Here is a 21605-nt window from a genome sequence, read left to right on the forward strand (position 1 = left end):
ACTGTGAGAGGAGTTATAAAATCTCTGAGAAATGTTTCCAACACTTCACTGGTGTGAAGAATTAATGGAGTTCTGAAGGCCAAAGCCGGTCCAGCAGTATTGGCAAAGAGTTCCTAATAAAGTGTCCAGTGAGCGCATTTCTGATGCAGATGTTTAAAGTAGCATAAAAGTTAAACAGCAAATCAGATGAACGGGTCACGTGATAGCCAGAACATCGACATCACCACAGTCTTAGTTATTCAATCAATATTTATTGCTTAACTCAGTATGTATAGTAGTTACAGTCCCTGCAAGGAAGTGACTGACGCTTTGCAGCAACAGTTAATCAGCCACTTTCTGCGCACACAGAGCAGAAAGACAAAAAACATCAGGAAGCAATTCATTAATCTCCTACAGCCCCACTGCTTACTGCACGACAGCAGTTAACGCTTGCAGGCTGTAAGAAGCTGAGCTCGATTTAAAACAATCAGTTTCCCTCTATTCCTCTCCTCAGAGTTGGAAGGTGCTTCTGTCTGAATGATTATTTTCTCGGCCTTTTCTTTCTATGATTTTCTCTTTTATTTGTTTTTAAACAGACAACAGTCAGTGACGGTGGATTAAAGCAGATCGTGTAATTATGAATACAAAGACACCCACGCAGGATCCGCAGAAGAGAATTATTGTGAAGAGCAAGAGTGTTTTAATATCTCAGGTAGTCGAATATTGTAAACAACCCAGTCAACAGATATGTTAAGTGCATAGGCTTATTGATTATAGAAACTGCTGATGATGCAGAAACACAGTGGTATGCTTGCCTGATCAGAGCCAATCCAACAGGTCACCACAGACACTCAGGCCCACTTGTCTGATAGCGGCTGCAGCCAAAGTCATGTCAAGCTGAGGAACAAGACTCGAGCAGCTGGGACATCATTCACAGAATAACTGTAAGGCAACCATTCAGCTCTCTGAGCAGAATAACAAACAGTAGTTAACATGATGTACAGAAACAAGCTGCTCACAGGAGGACAAAAAATACAATCATTAGCTGGATTTAAAAAAAAAAAAAAAATCAGCAGCCACAAGACCTGGTTGCTGTCATAGGTGTTCACACTTTTCTTTTGTTCATGTGCACATCTTTTAGAAACACGTAAAATGACAGAGCAGTTCATGCTATTGAAATGTAAGGAAGGATCCGTTTTATTAGCACAAGTATGGCCGCGTGTCTCGCTGCGGTCCCTGGATAAAGCTTCAGTTCCCTTTCGACACAACAACAACTCTGCTGAGAACGGTAGTGTACAACAGGAGACAGTTGCATATGATTCGAAAACACCCTGCTTCTTTTTTGAAATTGACAACCAAGGCAGAAATTTTTAGTCTTACACATGTCATGAACACACTGGATCTAGCTTTATTTGGGAATATCATCGAGTAATAAACAAATGATTTCATATTAGTGTCAACAAGTAGTCATGCTGCTCCCACGTACAGCAGTCTTGCAGTGAAACGATCGTCTCCCTTTGTGAATGAACTACAGTCTCTTGCACAAGAGTTGCTCCTGTCATTGCACTTTAATTTAAAAGGTACTAAAAACTGTGCAAATCATACAAACACCACTTGGCTCTTCGTCTTTGGTCCTGTTGAGTCACCGTAGGCAACTTACGGTTTACAGCAGGGAGAGTTTTGAATCCGCCCTCAGCTTTCAGTGAGGTAAAGAGTGATGGCGCGCGGCGGTCCCTTCTGTCCATAACACAGCCGTAAAAGCACTTAAAGATTTTGAAATGTTGCATAAAATCAAATAAAAAGGACTAATCTCTGAAATCAATCCAGGCCAGGATCATCCACACATGCACACGCTTGCTGTTGGTGGCTTCTTATTTGAAGCCTTAAAATATCACTTTTTTTTGTTGCCCATCCACAGTGCAGCAGCCCCAATATGCAGGTCAGCCATTAGAGGGGAGTAGGTTAGCCAAGATGTTTGCCAGTGCAATTTGAGGTGGAGGTGATGATGGTAGTTGAAGTGGTAGGGACTGAGGTCAAGGTGAGCGAGGGACAGTGGGGGGGTCACGCATGTGGCTCCCCCACAGAGGTAGAGCCGTTGGCTTTACTCTTACTCTTACTCTTGCGGTTGAGCATGCGGCTGAGCGTGGCTGTTCGGCTCGCTCGCTCCACTGCGGCCGGAGACTCCAGGTAAACCAGGTCATTGTGTGACTGGCTCATCCCCGGGTCTTTGCGCTGGTGACGACGTCGGAAGAAGAGCTTGGCGCTCTTCTGCAGGAAGCTGCCTGTGGCAAAGAAGAGGAAAGGAAGCAGCCTGAGACGTGGATAGTGTCAAAGTGACACCACTCAAGGAGACGTCATTACTACAGATAAAAAACAGGCACGAGTAGTATTGGCCTAAGCAGTAATGGAAAAACTCATTTAAAATAAACAAATCAAAAGCTAAAGCAGCAGTGGTACAGAATCGGTGTTAGTTGGAAACTGTTACTGTGAAACACTTGCTGTGGATTGGATGAAAAATGTGGCTTAAATAGCAGCAGAGCTGTAATATTGTGTTTAATCACCAGCTAACACATACTAATCTGTACCAACAGAGAGCAGCCTCATAGTCCAGCCTGGCTACAAGCACCATTCCTCTGCTTCCACACTTAAGGAGCTCCTGTGTTATCCTCAGTATCAGTGGATTAGTTTAGTCAGTACAAAACAATAGAAACTCTAAATAGTATCAAAACAAATAAATGACAAAGAAAAAAGGAGGCATTCGTGTCCTCAATTTGTAGCACACTCCTAAAGAAGAACGCAGAACAGCATCAGATCTTCTCTAGATGCTTTTGGACCAAACACGAGGGGAACCGCCCACTGGAGGGAGCGACCCTCAGAGCCTTCGTTCTGTGTGCAATAGGACCTCTAAAAATGTGTGACACGTCGCACAACAAAAGCTACAAATGACTGAGGGCGTTGTAATCAGAGATGTGTGTTTGCCGGGTTTCAGTGGTAGCGTGTCAGGCGCTAAAACTGATAAGCTCAACGGTTACAACCAGCCTGAGGAGGAGGAGGGGCTCGCAGTGGCGCTCTTCACCTGCTATGATTCTGCAGCGTCACAGCCAAACGGTGGAGCTGTGTGTGTGCTGCTCTGACTAGGGCTGCCACAAACGATTATTTTGATAGTCGACTAGTCACCGATTATTTATGCGATTAGTCGACTAATCAGATCATCATCCACTGGACGTAAAACTACAGCTTATTGCACCAGCAGCATCTGCTCTTATATAACTATCATTAGCTTACAGCTTTTAAGGTGCTAACTAAAAATAAAGACAAGATGATAGTTTATTAAATTTTAATGAAATTTGCAGATTGTTTTGGTAAAGTTTAATAAACTCCTTGCTATCTAAAATATAACAGGACACCGGAGTAAATTCTCCAGCATCTCACACTTCTGATAATCAGCTGTCTGCTTGACGTTTATTCAGCTGTGTAAAAACTATAACTTTAATCTCAGCCAAACCGATTCACTCAGGAACAAATAAAATACTAAAAAAAAAAAAAAGCCAAACAATAACATTTTTAATTTATCTAAGTGACTCATATATATTTAACCTGAGTCGCGAAAGACGGCGGTGGGTTTGAAAACAATTTGCCGGGAGTCCGGTGTTCTCACGGCGCTAGTGACCTAGCCCCCGGCTAGCTATCGAGCTAGTGGGTAACAGACGTCTCCGAAAACGTCGGAGCGCTTTTGAATATATGTGGTGTCTTGATAAACTGAGCCGATATTTGAGGTTTACACAGCTACATTCTCGCCTGAAAATATGTTAAACGTTTATTTTGTGACCCAGAAAGAATAATAAGAGTAATATTAAAACTAACTAGCTACCGCCATTGTTGGAAACTAAGCTGGGCCGCGCTATGAATTCTGGGACACAGCTGCTTCTTCTTCTTCGGGGTTTAACGGCAGCTGGCATCCTTGTACATGCAGTGCTGCCATCTTCTGTTTCAGTCCGTTATTACACTCTTAAATCCTGCTATTATTCCTGCGTCTTTTGCGATCTTACAAAGCTTCAAACGACGCGTCGACTATTAAATCAGTCGTCGACGATTTTGATAGTCGACGTAATCGTGACTAGTCGACAAATCGTGGCAGCCCTAGCTCTGACACACAGTCTGTCAGGTGTTGTATTTTCTTGTCAGCTTCTACATTTCCGCTGCACATTGCTCCATCGTGTGTGGATGCCCCAGGCAGCAGTTTCAGAGGAAATACGGGCAAACTTGCTCTTCAGCGAGTAAACATCTTCTTGCGTTTCCTCTAAACTTCAGTTTGTCCATTTTTTTTTACTGAAGCAGCAGTTAGCATGTTATAGCTATGTGTTACTTATACAGCTGACGTTTTTTACTCAAAGTTTCCTCTTGTGGCAGAGAGTGAAGTGAAGGCGATACAAAAAGGTTTCTAAGAGCTTTTATGGTTTAAAGACACGAAATACTGGAGAACTCCTACATGGCTTAAAGAGTTATGATCAAGTTCCTGTGGTCCGAAAGCACCTGCCAAGTGACTAATATTTCATATTGCAAGTGAAATAAATACCGAAACATTCACGGCACTTCATCTGTGTTGTACAGCCACAAATAAAAGACAGTCGCTGCTCAGAAAAAATTAAAGGAACACTTTTTAACCAGAATAAGTTAAATAATTCAGCTTAACTTCTGGGATATTGATCTGGTCAGGAAATGAAGTTAACAGAGCACAAGACGGGCAACAATGAGACAGCCCCCATTTCTACCAGTGATGGGTCCAGATCTGGGAGGAGATCCCCGGGACACCATCCATCACCTCATTAGGAGCCCTGAAGTTGTCAGTCATGCCTACAAACACAAGGGGGCGCCATACAAATGACTGAGGACCATTTTGAGTCGTTCCAGTCTTCGATTTTTGGGCCGTCTTTGAATTGGTTGATCATTTTCAGTTTCATCAAACGATGCGGCACCCTTTCATCCCTAACACATTACCCAGTGTCACTAAAGATATCAGCATGATTTTTTTCTCCAATCAGAGCTGATGTTTTTTCAAAGTATTCCTTTAATTTTGTGAGCTTTTTTTTTGCAAACTGATTTTAGAGGAACTACAAAAGTGAATCTCACCTTGTAGAAAAACACTGTTATCTATTCTACTGCTAACAGAAACTACAGCGATTAGAATACCAAGAATACTACAAGTAACTCATGAAGTAACTTACTCATACAATGTGTGCTTAGCACTGCTTTCCTCTAAGGTGGCAGTGACGACAGTTCGGAAAGGAAAGGTTCAAAGAGTAGAGGGGAAGCAGAAAGGAGAACACAAAGAGAGAGTGCATAACGAAGGAGTGGCTAACAAACCCCAAACAGCCAAAACAGATCAAGTTCTGCTTGTAAAGGCATTATTTTCCTTTTCAGGATTGTAAGGTTTAATAATACTCCTGTGAAGATTAAAAATGCATCGAGAGGTTTCTCACCTCTGCTCTTCTTGCAGCTCGCCTCAGACACACACATGGACAGTGAAGCATTGTCTTGTTCCTCGCCAGTTTGGCTCTCCCAGTCCTCCGGAGGCCGCCCTTCAACTCTGGGACCTTCCGTGGGCTCCGACATCTCCGGAGGGGTACTAGTCCCCGATGCGATCGCTGTGGTCACATCCTGAGTAGAGCTGCTCTCTGACATTGATGCGTCCATTGCTGCAGCGTAACCTGCCATCATAGCCAGCTCATCATCCTGAGACAGAGGCGTCTGGGAAATAAATCACATTCCCATTAAAGCCATATTTGTTGTGGAGCTAGTGTGGAAAGCCCAGGCACAATGAAGGGTGCTAACAACATGAGAAGGCCCTCGCTGCTGCAGACAAGGCACGGGCTTCCATTTAAAATCCACTTCTCTCCTCTGACGTTATGAACCACAGGTTATGGAACAGATTAGCTTAAAAAGCACTCGAGGAATCTGAGTTCCAGAGTATCAAACATGCAAGATTGGCTCCAGCTGTGCTTTTGTGCTATTTAAGCTGAATTACATTAAGTGGAAAAAGTACAAGTACAAGGAGCTCATAATTACTTTGGCGATGCCCGAGATGATGATGGTACTCTTCTTCACCGGGGACTTGAGCTTCTGTTTAGCAGACTGGTGGAGTTGTCTTATGGCGGCTTCGGCCACAGGGTCTGTCCCATTGAGCATCAACAGCTCAGTGTCGGAGGAGGACAGGGCCTTACTCACAGTGCCCCCTAACATAGACACCTGCTCAGAGACGCGACGCTCCCCCAGCTTGGGCTTGTTGACCACGGCCTTCTGGGCAGGATCTGAGGAAGCAAGAACGTCTCACTGTAGTTTCATTCATGTAAAGGACTTTCAGAACATTCATTTTTGTCAAATTATGAAAATGACCGAGTTGAGTTGCCAACTAACCAGCATCTAAAAAGCTGACTGGGGAACTGTGCTACTCTAACTTCCCTCTATTCAAAAAACAAACAAAAACTCCTGAAGCAACTCTAACAGGATCATTTATTATACAATACAGCTGTGTAAGGAATGTGCAGCGGCCTCACAGTTTCCAGGGCTTTACCTATATTGAGTGGGAGTGGTCGACCCGGCTTGCTCTTCACCGCTGTGATCGTGGTAACCACTGTGCCACAGGGCATGACCGTGCGGTCCATCTCCACCCTCTTATTAGAGGCTGGGGTAGGAGGTTGCCAAGACCTCACCTCACTCGGCTCCAGGTAGGTAAACTGAAACACACGATTCAAGTTACTACCCAAACTACGTGTAAATGAAAACAAGAGACACATGGAAGGAATTCATCGAAATCTGGTGATATTAAAGGAAAACATGCGATAGAAAATGAGCTTTTTAGGTCTTACGTCAGTAGTCAGTGATCCGGTCACTACATCTTTGGTCACGAGTTCAAATGTACGCTGTCCTTTGGGGTGCTTCTTCACAAGATCAAAAGGCACCAACACCTGACCAAGTAAGGAATCTGAGACAGAAAACAGCTGATTTAGCCTGCTACACAGAAACACGCGCTACGAGAGGCACAACGTGTGAACTACGTTAGTGGTGTGTGATACTGCATGTGTTGGTATCGATCCGATACCAAGTCAATACGGGCCAGTATCGCTGATACATCTCAATTCATTCTCATGACCTTCAGTGTTTTTTGTGACGTTTCCTTTTTTATTATTAAACAGTTAAAACTCAGGACATAATTACGACAAAGTTTATAGTTAAATAGAAAATGCTTTATTATTGATTTTTTTAAAGAAAAATCTGAAATAAAAAGTGCTCGCAAACCGCTAAACAAAGTAAAACAAACAAGTACTGTTGAGAAACTATAATACAAAAATTACAATTAAAATCCTCAACAACCGGTAAAAACATACATGTTTGTAAACAACTTAACAACCCCCAAAGTCACGTCACGTGACAGCGCAACATCGAAACACAAGAGGGGGGAGGGCGAGCAAAGCGGGCCTGCTCTGCGCTGACACGGGAGCGGCGAGTGCGGCGACCTGGCTGTTTCCTCTTTGTCGAAACCACAGCATCGCAAACAAGAGCGGAACTTAAAGTAAAGAATCGATCTCACCAGGCTGGTATCGATCCGATACTGATGCCGACTTGGTATCGATACAGTCGATACTTGGATCACTAAACTACATGACTCTTCATTACAGTAAATGCAACACAAGCATCGACAGGTAAGTGGCCACGGCAGAGTTTTTCTTACTCTCTGGAGGATGTCCATCGTTCATCAACAGAATATTGAGCTCCTTCGATCGTCCATTCAGTTCACTGGTGAGAGAAGAATATTTTACATGTATGTGAACGGTGTTGTTCATCAGAACCACCTGCGGTGGAGTCAGCGTTCACACTTACAAAATAAACGGCTGGTCCCAGGCAGGACTCGTCGTGTTCTTCGAAACAGAAGTGTTGAACCTCTGAGGAGGATCATCTAACTGCAGCACACACAGAGGGTTCATGCTGCCTGCGAACACAAAGTGTCATCCAAGAGCTGACTTTAAAGCTTTCTTTCTTTCTTTTTTGTGGTCAGCCACTTCCACTCCCTCACTCTAATGGATAAACACGGGATCACTTCACAGAGTATATATGATGAATTATGCAGAGATTAGAGGAGGCTAAATGAGCACACATTTTCTTAAGCACTTACATGAATTTTAGTGGCCACAAGCTGTGAATCAGAAGCCTCACAGATAAGATTCAGTGCTTTACAATACAAATTATTAAACAACACTTAAAACAATACAAATGAATAAAACGACATAAAAGCCTGCACGACCGTAAACACCCGGCAGACAGTGACTGATTTTCAATAAAAGGAAGGAAGATGTATATAGTGAAGTGTCAAGTGCTGTGTCATGTCTCTGCTGTGCAATATGGAGTCAGACCGAACGCTTTCGGGGACGTCTGCAGCCCCGACAACTGCTGACTCACACTCAGAGAATGACTCATCACAGGAACTACCCAAACAAAGTTGTTGTGGGTGGTCTAAGACTTCATTACTGGACAATCGTGTTAACAGCCTATCATCAGCACAATCTATCAAATGCTCTCTGGCCTCATACATGACCACACCCTGGCACTTTGTTTATGTGCAGGTCTGTACCACCACGCTGGGCGTTGTCTTACTGTTGTGGGTGTATTATTAATATACTGCCATCATTGTTTAGCTTTGACCAGTGGATTACCTAAAATGGAGGGGTGGGAGTGGGGGGGGCCTTGTCATGCAGCGTTGGCAAAGTAAATATCAGCCATGCTGGAAGCACAGTCCCACTGCTGCTGATTCATTACCAAAGTCAGCTACCCTCTAAACAACCTTCTCATTACATCGTCGTGGTAATGCAAATAAAGAGCGTGCAGTTAAACACTGCAAACAGTGCGTGCAGTCTGATGAAAGGAGCTAATTCAACTTTACAATAGATGTCTTTAAAAAAAGTCCTTTTGGTAAAAATACAAAGTCAACACGGCGGGTGTAGGATTCTTTGTTTGTGACATATATTGAAGCTCATGTTTCTCCGCAGCTTAGTGTGCAGGACCCAAGGTAAATATTATCTGTTAATAGAGCGCTTCTGAATGAGTTTACATAGCTGGTGCACAGATAACCAGCGCAGTTATTATTTTCTTATTACTACTTTGCTGACACTCCTGCTGATGACGCTAATGCTTTTAACATAACAGAACCTCTTTAGTTTTAGACACGCTGTACTTGGACCTAAATGTAGCCGTTAGCATAGGAAACATCATCAGCTTGAAAAATTCAGAATTAACATTAATTTATAAGCAGACGCACGACCGACCTGCAGCATCTTCCTCCTGGTTGAGTGTGACTCGGATGTTTTTCACCAGCAGCTTCCACTCATGGGCGCGTGGGGGCTTTGGGGGCGATACCACTTTATTCTGGCTTTCCTATTGGAGAGAGCATGCAGTGAGTACATACATAAACCTACAGCACAGATTTAGTGAGCGCAGCATTACGAGCAGTACTGGAAGCACGTAAACGAGCAGAGGCCTAAGTATGCTCGTGTCTTTAAACGAGAAGCGTCTTCATGTTTGAACAAGGACTCTCTGCAACACGACCCCGTTTCCACTTTCACATGTTGATCATTTGCATTGGCCTTTCTATGATCAGGGAGAATTTGCATCAGAAGCACCGCTGATGAATTTGCATTACAAACAGGCATCATCTACAGACAAAAGTGATTTGTTTTGGTCATTTAAATAGCAGCGTATCTGATGAGCTTAATGCTTAAATACCTTCAAAGCACTAGACTTATTTTAACCAGCATGCAAATCTATATGGTTGTTTTATATTACGGCTAAAACTGCCGGCTAATTGATCTTGAACATTTTAAATGTTACGCCACAAAGCGACTATTTAATTTCATAAACCACAAAATTCTAATCATCTGGAAACTTTGGGGTCCGATGACCAGATATATAAATGTCAATAATATCGACTTTTTTGATCAGAGGAAAGGAAATTCCTCTGATCAAAATAAGAGTTAATCCCACTGCCTCTCATGTAACTCACAACTATATTTGGACCAAAAAAGAAAACTTGTCATCCTGTATCAAGTAAGATCTAATCAGAAACACGTGAAACAGCATCATGTGATGGTGGGTTGTGAATAATAACCTTCAGTGAATCAATGCTGCTTTAGATGAGCATTATTTAAGGTTGCAACAAGAAGCAGTAAGAGCGCAAACCACAGCCAAGGAACTGGCCCTCTGGGCAGCATTACTTTTAAAGGAATCATAATGTATTTTGTGTATCTTCATACTTCTTTGTTATTTATTTTTTAAACTTTTATAGAGCTTTTAGTGCAGTAAAAGTCAGATAATGGCAACGTGCATGACGTTTATTGATCATACAAACATTATGTATGAGTAGGTTATGAATAACTACTGATTTGCAAATAACTGGACATAAATATAAAACATTATACTACAGCATATTTCAACCTAACCAGGCAGCTCGTTCTCTTGACACTTCTGTCTTTAACACACCTTGGTTCAGCTTGAAAGAAAGGCAGGCGTGGAATGTAAACATGAGATCAGAGGTGAAACGTGACACTGAGATGCAAACTATAATGTGATATTTCAAATCTCAATATACTGGTATCATTTTCTAAACTTACTGATACAAACACAAGCAGTAGTTTCTAAAGATAAAAGACATTTTACGACAGTTTGAAAAGGTCACAGGTCATATTTAGAAAGCTCATACATGCCTATATGTTCTGAATATAACAACTGCTTTAAGAAACATAGTTTTAAGTAGCATAATTGTCACTTTGACCCTAAAGGAGAGGTCAGAGTTCAAACACCACACTTGTAGGAATCGTAATTTCTAAGATGAATTCTCCACTAACAAATCATAAAATTGTTTTGTGTGAGTCTGGAGCGTTCGCACGACCCCCTCTACACCCCGGCTGTCACGTTTACGGACAAAATGACACAAACACCCCTCTCTGGTGGAAGTAATTATGAGTCTGGCAGCCTTACATCAGACGTGACTCGTTCGCTCACCTTGACCTCTGAGGCCTGAGCAGGCCTGCAGCTCAGCAGCACAGAGGGATGCGACACACACAAAAGCTGCTTCAGCTGCTCCTTTATGGCTGCATTGTCCTGACAGAAAGAGATTATACCTCATATTAATCGAGTAAAACTAGAAATGTAAAGTTCTATTTGGTGATAAAACAAATGTCAATTCTTTTAATTCCATTTTTATTGGTTTCTAAATGGTTCGACTACTGTTTGATAATGAAACTAATGAATCTTCCTCTCCACGTCCTCGTTTGCGTGACTAAACACGTTGATGTAACAAAAGAACATGAAGAAATAAACAAAGTGATTTCTATGAAGGCTGTCTGTCACACAATTTCTTTATATTTTGGTACAGCGAAACATTTCTTCCCATGTTAGTGTGTGGCGCATCCTTTGGTTAGGTTTATACATCTGCGATTCTGCTGCTTTAAGATTACCTGAGTGAAACCGGGCATCACCTGAAGCTCCTCCACCTCTAGATGAGACACTTCCCAGCTTACCTTGACCTTATCTTCAGATTCCTGCATGTGTAGATGAAGCTGGGGAAGAGAAAATAAAGAGCTGCCCTATGACTCATCCAGTACTCATCAAATTCACAGAAAGATGAACTAAAACTGATTCTCTGGAGATGAAGCGATACACCAAACAAGGAGCAGCTCAGTATGTGAGGTGGGCGTGGAGGAACGAAATCAGCGCAGTGTTTCCCGCACAATTCTATTTGTGTTTCAGCCGGTGGTGAGTGGGTGGTGTGCATACCTACGCTTTGTGAAAGGGGTCATATTATGCAAAATCCACTTTTGCATTTTTTAAACATAATTTGCAGTTCTCCAGACTAAAGAGGCATCAAGGATGCTCCGTTTGCAGTTTTCCCTTTCTCCTTGGATCGCAGCGTCTCCCTCAATGAGCCCATCAGATTTGCAGCGGGTTATGATAAGCAACCTCAATGCTCCTCTCCAACCCTCGGTAATAATTCAAATATATCTGAATGCAACCAAGTCCCCAATAAAGCTTCTATTTTTCTGTTTGTCTTATCACAAATAGTACAACTCGAACAACAATGAAGCTGTGAGACAAACTCGCCCTATTAGGATGAAAGTATCACTTTTAAGCCATTTCAAAGCGGTCTGTACATACTTATGTTGCCATGCAACTACATGACCATACTCGGAAGTTAAAAAGAACAGCTGTTCTGGGATTTTTAATGTGCAAAACAGGTGCTCACAGGAAAAAAAGCCACAGCATGTGATCAAATAGTCTTTCCTGTTCCTAACATGGTGAAATGACATGAACTACGTACATAATAAGAGACAGTCAAATGTTCACAATTCTGAGAAAAAGAAAAAGTCCCTCAGTGCTTCCTTTCTTATCTGTTAGTGGAAAAAAGGGAAGGAGAAAATGCTGTTCCCAAAGCGCCATCATTCGATTCACAAAAACAAACAACACGACTGACAAGGAACACATCTCGTACCTTTTATCTTTTGAAATGTTATTGATGCGTTAAATACTAATCACCACTCGCCAATCTGCTAATCTATATTTCTTTATTTCAATTTCAGCCTCAGATCAAAGTGGTGCTTTTCACCTATTTGTCCTTGTTCATACAGCCTACATAACAAAGTTAAGTAGCCTGTTATAAATGCATAACTCTTTGTGAATTCTCCTTTATACGTTTTACTTCAAAACATGTTCCAAGAAAAGCTTTTTAAGGAAGAGGTGTTTTATCTGCTGAGTGATCAACTGAATGCACTGTTCTTACTGGCTGCTTTCCATCACTCATCAGACCTCTTCTGGAAAGGGGTGTGGCCTGCAGCAGTACTCTTGAATATAAACAACCTGCTACCTTATACCAGCGGCACAAAGTACAGAACAGTTCAATTGTTAAGTGCATTGTGACAAATGAATAACTGAAACACATATTTAGCTGCCTTCTCTGTCTCACTGCAGTCTGCAGCTGGCTCTCTTATGACCGGCAGACTTTACAGGGTGAGATTACCATGAAAAGCATAAAAATATTTTTGGTTTATTATGAAACTGTAGCAGGCAGAGATGATAATGGGAAACACTGCTTGTAGGATTTTAGTCCCTTACCTGAACGTAAATAACATACAATCAGTGTGTTACGCTGACACCACTAATGACAACATTAGACCAAGTTTTTGTTCATTTATTGACTAACAAAAGAGAAATGCTACTTGCTTAAGAAAACTAGGGACTCTTTTCCACATCTTGAATACATCATTCTGTTAACCTTTTCCAAACTGAAGTCTTTGGATGCGATTACATTTCTAATGGGATTCATATGGCCAGTGTGATGTGAAATCAGGAGTAAGGAATGATTTCCCAGAGCACGCTGTAATTAGAATGTGATGCTTTTTGCTGGTTGTATAACACTAACTACACAAATGCAAATCTGAAGTGAAGGAATAATCTCTGCTTTTGAAATGAAGCCATGCCAGCTCCATATAGGCAAAGGTACAAAGGTGTGACATCACACTCCATCTACTACAGATCATCACTGGTGAGTTTTTCATTATGAGGCGTGTCATACTGCCGTGTCCCTCATCAGGTCACGTGATACAGTAGTGCATTTAAAGACAAAGTACACTCAGCAGCACACCTTAATCTAGTGACCGTGTTATTATGTCCATTAAATGCCTCTGTCCCACATGCCCATGCACTCCTATCATGAGCCACGAGTATTCTAGCTTGGATCTGAGTCAAAAGCTAAAAAACGCTCCAGTGGACGGATGGGAACATTTGAATAAGCTCTCTGATTTTTCCAGACTAAGCTGAAACAGTGGGAGTGAAAAAGACAGACAAAAGGCTTCCTTTATGTCCCTGAAACAACGACTAACCCACGACCAAAACAAAACCTCCTCAACACCTGACTTTAGCTTCCAAACCTCTCACACTCAGGTTGTATTTATAGCACAATTACCTCAATGGAAGAGCACGTTAATTAGGTTAGAAATAGCCTTAATACAGTTGTATTAGCTTACATAGACACAAGCAGTTTTTGCATTTCTGAACATGTAAATATGAACCTAAAAGCAGGAGAAAGCCTCCGGACACGACCCATTACACATGCCAACATATCAACTTTGGCTCCAATTTATTTCAAAATGCTAGAGGAGCGTTAGGAAAGGCTGAAGGTGAGCTGCAGGACTCCATTTAAGAGATCAACGCAGACAGTTTTGATAATGACAAATCAAGCAAATCACTGCAATTTCCAGGTACAAACAAGGGAGTCTTATTTGGATCATAACTTCATCAGTTCTATATGGAAACAGGCCTCAAAGGGATGTTAATGAGCTGTTTGGGACATCTGCCAAGGAAGGAAAGATACCCCAACCATTTAATCTAATACTGCTGCCTGCAGTGAGCCAATGCTGGGCAGCACATCATGTTCAGTAAAAGCTCCCATTAAACTAAATCACTACGACTTCCAACGGATTTAACTCTACAGTCTAACTGTTACAGACATATTCTACAAAAGGAAATCAACAGTGTTATTTTCCTTGCAGTCTAAGACTTCACAAATTTAAGAGTATTTACCTGCAGCTCCAATGGAGCTATACACACAGTATATTTACAAGGATCTGCTGTAGCCATGGCTGTCGATGCAGTGCTCAGAGAGAACTGAAGCTTCTCCCCAACCACACAGCAGGAAGCGGCCTGTTAGGAGGACAAGGTGAGGCATTAGTTTAAAGTAAAACTCCAGAGAATCCTGGAGTTAAGGCAGTGACAGCATTTGCATGCTACTCATGTGGTTATACCATTTTAATGCAATTCAAATAGAAAGTAAGCCCAGAATTTTCACTGAACTAAAAGGTGCTGTATGTGAATGCATGTGTGATGCTTCATTGATAATGCATTCATGTGGTTTACTTTAAACCAGAATTATTGCCTTGCAGTTTGCATCAACCAAGCTGAAGTTTACATATCTGTCCAAATCTGTGTAATTCTCCACATCAATATCTCACCAAGTATGACCTCGCCTTCTGCTCCTGAGCTATGAGGTTCAAATAGGACCCCAAAGTGCTTCTGCAAAACATCATAAAATATCTCTTTACATCCATCCATCTTCCTAAGAGCTCATTCAATCCATGTTTGAGATTTGGCCATAGCATATTCCATCTGACTTTGGGTGACAAGCAGGGTACACCCTGGACACGTCAGCATATCCAATCCGATCAAATACATGCAAATGCTACACAGAAAAGCTTCTGTGTGCTTTGTGACATGATCTTTAACTATCAAAATCAAATTAGTCAATTGTTAAGTCGACGTTAGAGGATAAAGGTAAGACGAGACAAACCAAAAGTATAATCTCAGCAGCAGTTGCCAGTGATGGGCAGAAGTCCCAGTTAAACCAGAGCAATGTGCTAACATACTGACTTTGCATAAAACTGACCCAAAACTGGCATTTGCTTCAGGACAACTTCACTTTGAACTCTGAAAGGAAGGAAAAGAAGAACAACTCTGATAGATCCCAAAGGCATCAAGCAGTATAATTATCTGTGATCTCTAGTCGAATGAATGACATGCAACCTGAACTGAGTATCAGAGGTAGTTTAAGCTTTAGAAACATATTTACTCAGCAAATTAACTCTGATTTCAGCAAAGACTGCATGTCTTTGACATAAGAACAGTATTAGAGGAAAGCTAAACATAACCATAGGTGCTGGTGTATTTCTGGCTGCCTGCTCCTCCTTAGTGCTGAGCGTGACAGCTTTATAAGCTTCTTACACACACACAACACACACACAGTGTGTGGTAAAAATAAACCTCTGCTCATTAAACTCCCTAGACTCCATAGAGTACCTGGTATTTTGGTCTATATCTCAACGATCACAAAGAAAGGAGTGAGTTTGCATTTAATCTCTGCAAAGCCACAAAAGTAGTGAGCAGTGTGTCCCTGTCTGACCTCCCAAGTTACAGTTTCTAGTTATACTTTCTAACACAGGTTGGCAAAAATGGGCAAACACTCTGACTAATAAGTGCATCATGGTTTATTCAAGTATAGTTTACGGTAATTAACAACCATATTTGCTGCTGATAAAATATTAAGTAGATTAGTTTGTCAACATTTAAATTTACTGAGAAAAGCCTGTAGTAACGTTGGAAAGTCGACAAGTCAGTGCTTGTCTGCCAAAAACATTGCAAAGGTGTTTTCCAATGTGAGAATATGGAGTGAGTACCTTGTTGCCGGCAGACTTCTGAAAGCTGGAGACCCTGCTAAGCGTGAGATCTGAAGCCTCGAGACCATCCTCTTCAAATGCCAGCAGAACAGCACCCTGACACGAGACAGGGCAGAAACTTTAAAACAACAAACACCTACTCAAAGTCTTGCAGACTCGGCGAAATGTTGCCAAGGAATCAAAATTATGTGGGCTTGCACGACATTGGCAGCGTCAATCCATAAGTAGGAAGGTGGAGAGTTTACACTACAGTGTCTCTAATATCAAACTGAGGGTTATGATTTAAAAAAAAAAAAGGGGGGGGGGGGGAATTTCTTTACAGCACACAAGAGGAGATTTTATAACCTTGTCGCATTATATGCTACACTTTTATTGAAGTCACCTGCCCCATAGTACAGCATTGGCTTGGTGGTCATGAGACTCACCTTTCGCTTCCTTGCTTCGTCATTCAAAGCTATGCACCAAGCTCTTCTCCACTGACTCTTCCAGCTTTTCAGTGACAGCGCCCATCCCAGCAGAGCGGCGGCTTCCTCCTCCTCTGTCGCAGCATTGTCCCCTTCTGCTGCTCCCTGCTTATTTCCTATAAGTCTATGTTGGAAATACTGTACGAAATACAGTATAAGAGTAACCAGGGAGGCGATAAACAACGTGACCATACATAGCCACTGCGGATCCTCCAACCCAAAATATGAACTGGAACTTTCTGGGTCGGACATTCTTCGGGAAAATGATCGATGATCTGAGTTTAACACACCGGTTCCTCTGGGAATTTTCCTGCCAACCTCATGTTATGTATTTAATTAAGGAACGGTGGAATCAATAAATTCAATCGCCCAAAAATGATAAGAAGACAAACATCCACCTCCAATACAAATTCTGCTTATCGTTATCCATGCTTCAGTGCTGCCATACAGGGCTTCCAAACTACGCAAGCTGGTTGTGGAAAGCTAAACCATTGTCAAAAAACTAAAGGTAGCCTGCGTACAAATAAACCTGCAGAATAGCCCACTCCTCCTCTCATTGAATACGATTGTTAGCTTAGTAAGCTAATTTTCGCTACGGCTCGTTAACTAGCTATTCTTCGTTAGCTACTAAGCCGTAAAAGTTTCCCAAAACGGACTTATGCCCGAGCTTCGTGCTCATACTCCAACAGACGATATCCAGATAAAGAGTAACATTCCCGGGAAAACATCCTGCAGGAGAAGAGTGCAGCCTGACCCGGTGGACTACTTTCAGTGTGACTGTATAAAGTTATCGCTTCCAGACGGATATGTGGCACAAACTGTAACTCCCAGAATGCACAGCGACATTTGTGAGACGTTTGTTGTTGTCGAGACCTCGAGGGAACTAAAGCTTTTTTCCATGCTGAAGATGCAATTGGGCTTTTAGGATATTGTTTTTATTAGCATTAAGCTATTACACGATTAGATTAGTCCATGTTTAAGTCGAAATCAACGGAAAACAAATCCGAGCTGGTATTTTGAACTACACGACTTCCCGTAGCTCGTCCTGTTGTCCACCACTTCCTGTCTTGTTCTTAATCTGTTTGTAGTAGTAAACAATTAGCTAGCTTGCGTTTGATACAATGTATCAACGCTCAGTGAGCACGACTGTTATGTGGAGGTTGCGTATTATCGATTAAAACCCTGTTTTGTATTTTAATATACAATAACACACTGGATTAGATATTTCACGCCGATTTGTGAATGTAAACAGTATACCTTCGTCATCTACCGTGGTCTAGCTGCTATACAGTAGCTATCGTCGCTGAACTCGACTCCTGCTCTTCGTTAACAGACGTAACTAGACATTCGCGATGAATTGTCGCTCGGAAGTTCTTGAAGTAACTGTGGAGGCGAGACAGGTTGAAGAAGCTATGTTAGCTTTGCTGCACACAATTTTGCTGCACCGGAGCACCGGGAAATTTCACTACAAAAAGGAAGGCACCTACTCCATCGGCACTGTGGGCACACAGGACATCGACTGTGACTTCATAGATTTCACCTTTGTCAGGGTGTCCTCAGAGGAGCTGGACAGGATGATCAGGAAAGCGGTGTCTGAATTCAAGGTGATTGTCTGTTTTAACGCGTGATTTCTGACTCTCGTGTTGTGAGGCCTGTACTTTCAGCTGTGCTTTTGTTGCAGGATGCTTTGAGCAACTCGGGCAGCGACGGCATGGGACAGATCTCCCTGGAGTTCTACCAGAAAAAGAAGTCTCGCTGGCCTTTTTCTGACGAGTGCATTCCTTGGGAAGTGTGGAGCATCAAGGTGAATGTGGTCAACCTGGCCAATGAGCAGGAGAGACAGATCTGCAGGGAGAAAGTGGGTGAGAAGCTGGGTGAGAAGGTGATCAACGTCGTTGAGGTCATAAATCGCCACGAATACCTGCCAAAGATGCCCACCCAGTCAGAAGTGGACAATGTGTTTGACACCACTCTTAAAGATGTTCAGCCATACCTTTACAAAATCACATACCAGATCACTGACTCGCTGGGCACTTCTGTTAGCACCACTATGAGAAGGCTGATTAAGGATACACTAGCATTGTGAGAGAAAATATTTATGATGTGGATCTTTCATATGTTTATGGTCCTGCTGTCATTTCTTTTCTATGTTTTGTCAGCTATACAGCGGAACAACGAGGCAGTGTCAGTATAATGGTGTTCTAATGTCTTTGTTGTGCTTCTGGTATCATTTGTACCTTAAGAGACTGAATTATGTAATCTTCATTTTAACAATCTCTTGCTTGTGCAAGCTTTCCCTTTTCTCTCATACACACTAGCAAATAACCGTGTTTATCAGTTTGGTTCCTTAAAATGTTCTCTTCTTGATAATGTCATCAGTGCATTACTGTAAATTTTGAATAACAATAAATGTTTACTTTAATTACAGCCACAGCTCTTGACGCAAAACATTGCTTCCATATTATCACGCTGGATCAGTGTAAAACGTTTTATGCAAAAGATCTGGCAGAGTTTGGGAACAGATTTCCTCATCTGTGTGAAAACTTCCTCTCTGCACAGTTTCATGGAGAGTATGACCTTCCACATGGGGAAGGACAGGATTTCCAGTTTGCCACTTTTCCAAATTAAAGCAAACACTTCCTAAGTTCACTCCCTTGTTTCCAGCCAGAAACTGCCACCATGGCCTGCACTTTGAAAAACATCCCTCTGTTTTCAGGATAGTCTGCTTGCCAAGAGGAAAACAACATGTGTGTGAATACATTAGGTCAACATGTACATTGGGTATAATTATCTGCTCTCTAGTTTGAGGGGACAAGGTGTAGAACATATTCAAAAGCATTAATCACTGAATCCCTGTACAGTACTGTGAAAGTATTTGGCCTCAGTTTTTAAATGATGATTTCATTTATTAAGGGGAAAAAATCAACATACCTGGTCCCATGTGAAAGAGTAATTGCTCCTTCTTGCCTCATATTGAATCAATTAACTGTAATTAGCCACATTTTTGGGAAAAGTGAGTTCAACTTCAGTGTCCACACCCGGGTCTGTTCAATCTAGAAATCACTGGAAGATTTTCATCCGTTACGTCTTCCATAAAACAAACACAGTATTTCATAAAAAGAACATCACACCAACAGTCAAACATGGTGGTAGTGTGATGGTCTGAGGTTGCATTAGTGCTTCAGGACTTGGATACCTTGCCATGAATTTGTGTTCTGCAAGCTTAAGCACAAGTGGGTTATCAAGCTGGAAAAAGATCCAAAAAACGTCAACAAGTCTGAAAAAAATAAAAAATCTTGCTGTTCATGCTCATAACCAATCCAGTGTGGCTGAAACAAAACAATTCTGCAAAGAAGTGTCAAAAATTCCTCCATAGTGATGTGAAAAACTCATCAAAAGTCACGGCAAACATTTGGTTGCAGTTCCTGCCACCAAGGGTGGCACAACCAGTTATTAGTTTAGGAAGCAATTATTTTTTTCACACAGTGACAGGTAGGTTTGGATAGCTTTTTTTTTTAAAGCATTACAAATATCACTTAAATACATTTTGTATTTACTCAGACTGTCTTTGTCTAATATTCAAAATTGTTTGATGATCTCAAAATCTTGTAAATGTGACATATGTTAGAAACTAAAATCAGGAAAGGGCCACCTACTTGCTTTTAAGTTGAGGTTTTGTGCAGTAAATAAATATCAGAATTCCCAACTTCATTGCGTTGGTAATGCTGAAAGTACTGCAGTGATGAGCGGATCAATCAGTCAGTCAGTTGGCAGACAAGTAATTTGCAATACCTATGAGTTTTCTCAAACATTTCCACTCCTGGCTTGTCAAATGGCCAAACAACGACCTGTGCTCTAGTTTTGTAGCATTTGACTGAATCTGAGCAGAGAATATAGCCCTCTACACGTCTGTCAGCAGTCACAATAAAAGCTAGTGATGTGGTTCTACTGGCAGCCATATATACCCCTGCCACAACATATGTTTGACAGGTTATGTGGTATGTTTCAGATCAAGAGCTGTTTCTCATCTTCCCATTATATTTCTATTCCCATCATTTTGCTCCACGATAATCTCATGAGTCCAAAGAATTTTTTTTTATTTTGGTTTTTTTAGAAGTCTGCAAGAACGTTCGCATGTTTTCTGACAAAGTTAATCCGGCCTTCCTGGTCTTGAGTGTACTTTGACAAAGATACGCACACCTTCTCAAGAGTTTTCCAGACTTGGTTAGATGTGAAGAAGTTTTTCCAAAGTGAGAAAAACAAAACCTCTGTGATCACCCCTTCAGTAGTCTTCCTGGCCTTTTGGTGTTGCTGAGCTGAACAGTGCATTCCTTCTCTAAAGTTTTGCTCTTTCTGAAAGTTTTCTTTTTGTTTGATTGTTTTGTCAGCCTAATGCTTTCACTTGGTCCTAACAGTGAGAGTTCCACTTAACAACTACTAAATGCAAGGTCATCACAGATCAGCTTAGCCATGGAATAAAGAGGGAACAGGCCTTAGCTGGTCATCAACTGCCTGTCAACAGTCTAATTATTTTGAAAACTATTTAAAAGCGGTGCTACATAGAATTCAAAATCAGTTAATACTCTACTTTTGTTAAAACCTTTAAATTAAAGTCTGCATTAGTCACATTGCAGCCATTTGATCTGATATTCACTGGGGAGGTGTACAAAGGTAAAAAATTGTGCCGTTGTCCAAATGCTTGTACATAAGTATTTGGAATCCACCTTTTTACACATTATTCTATCCATTTAATTACTTAATCTACCTAGCAGCAATATGTAGCCAATTTATGAAGGCCAATTAGACTAACACGAATGACAATGTAACCCAAAATCTTTTGATCCACCGTGAAACACTCAAAGTTGTTAAGTTCATAAATCCAACACCACAAATG

General features: G+C 41.6%; 2 protein-coding genes across 2 annotated transcripts; one reads left to right on the forward strand and one right to left on the reverse strand.

Annotated features, from left to right (window-relative positions):
* Positions 1-231: 231 nt before the first annotated feature.
* c2cd2 (C2 calcium dependent domain containing 2) lies at positions 232-16971 on the reverse strand. Its single transcript, XM_080867800.1, has 13 exons — positions 16673-16971; positions 16248-16343; positions 14602-14721; positions 11484-11585; positions 11029-11127; positions 9297-9405; positions 7858-7966; positions 7709-7773; positions 6846-6961; positions 6551-6713; positions 6046-6287; positions 5460-5727; positions 232-2261 (listed from the first exon to the last, which is right to left on the reverse strand). Exons 1-13 carry the CDS (start codon positions 16961-16963, stop codon positions 2041-2043), a joined length of 2001 nt encoding a protein of 666 aa, XP_080723926.1. The 5' UTR covers positions 16964-16971; the 3' UTR covers positions 232-2040.
* Positions 16972-18050: 1079 nt separating this feature from the next.
* Positions 18051-19138, forward strand: atg101 (autophagy related 101). Its single transcript, XM_080867801.1, has 2 exons — positions 18051-18315; positions 18393-19138. The coding sequence occupies exons 1-2, from the start codon at positions 18064-18066 to the stop codon at positions 18795-18797; spliced, it is 657 nt and encodes a 218-aa protein (XP_080723927.1). The 5' UTR covers positions 18051-18063; the 3' UTR covers positions 18798-19138.
* Positions 19139-21605: the final 2467 nt, after the last annotated feature.

The sequence above is a fragment of the Rhamphochromis sp. 'chilingali' genome (genome assembly GCF_963969265.1).
Source record: "Rhamphochromis sp. 'chilingali' genome assembly, chromosome: 19".
Classification (NCBI taxonomy): Eukaryota; Metazoa; Chordata; class Actinopteri; order Cichliformes; family Cichlidae; genus Rhamphochromis; species Rhamphochromis sp. 'chilingali'.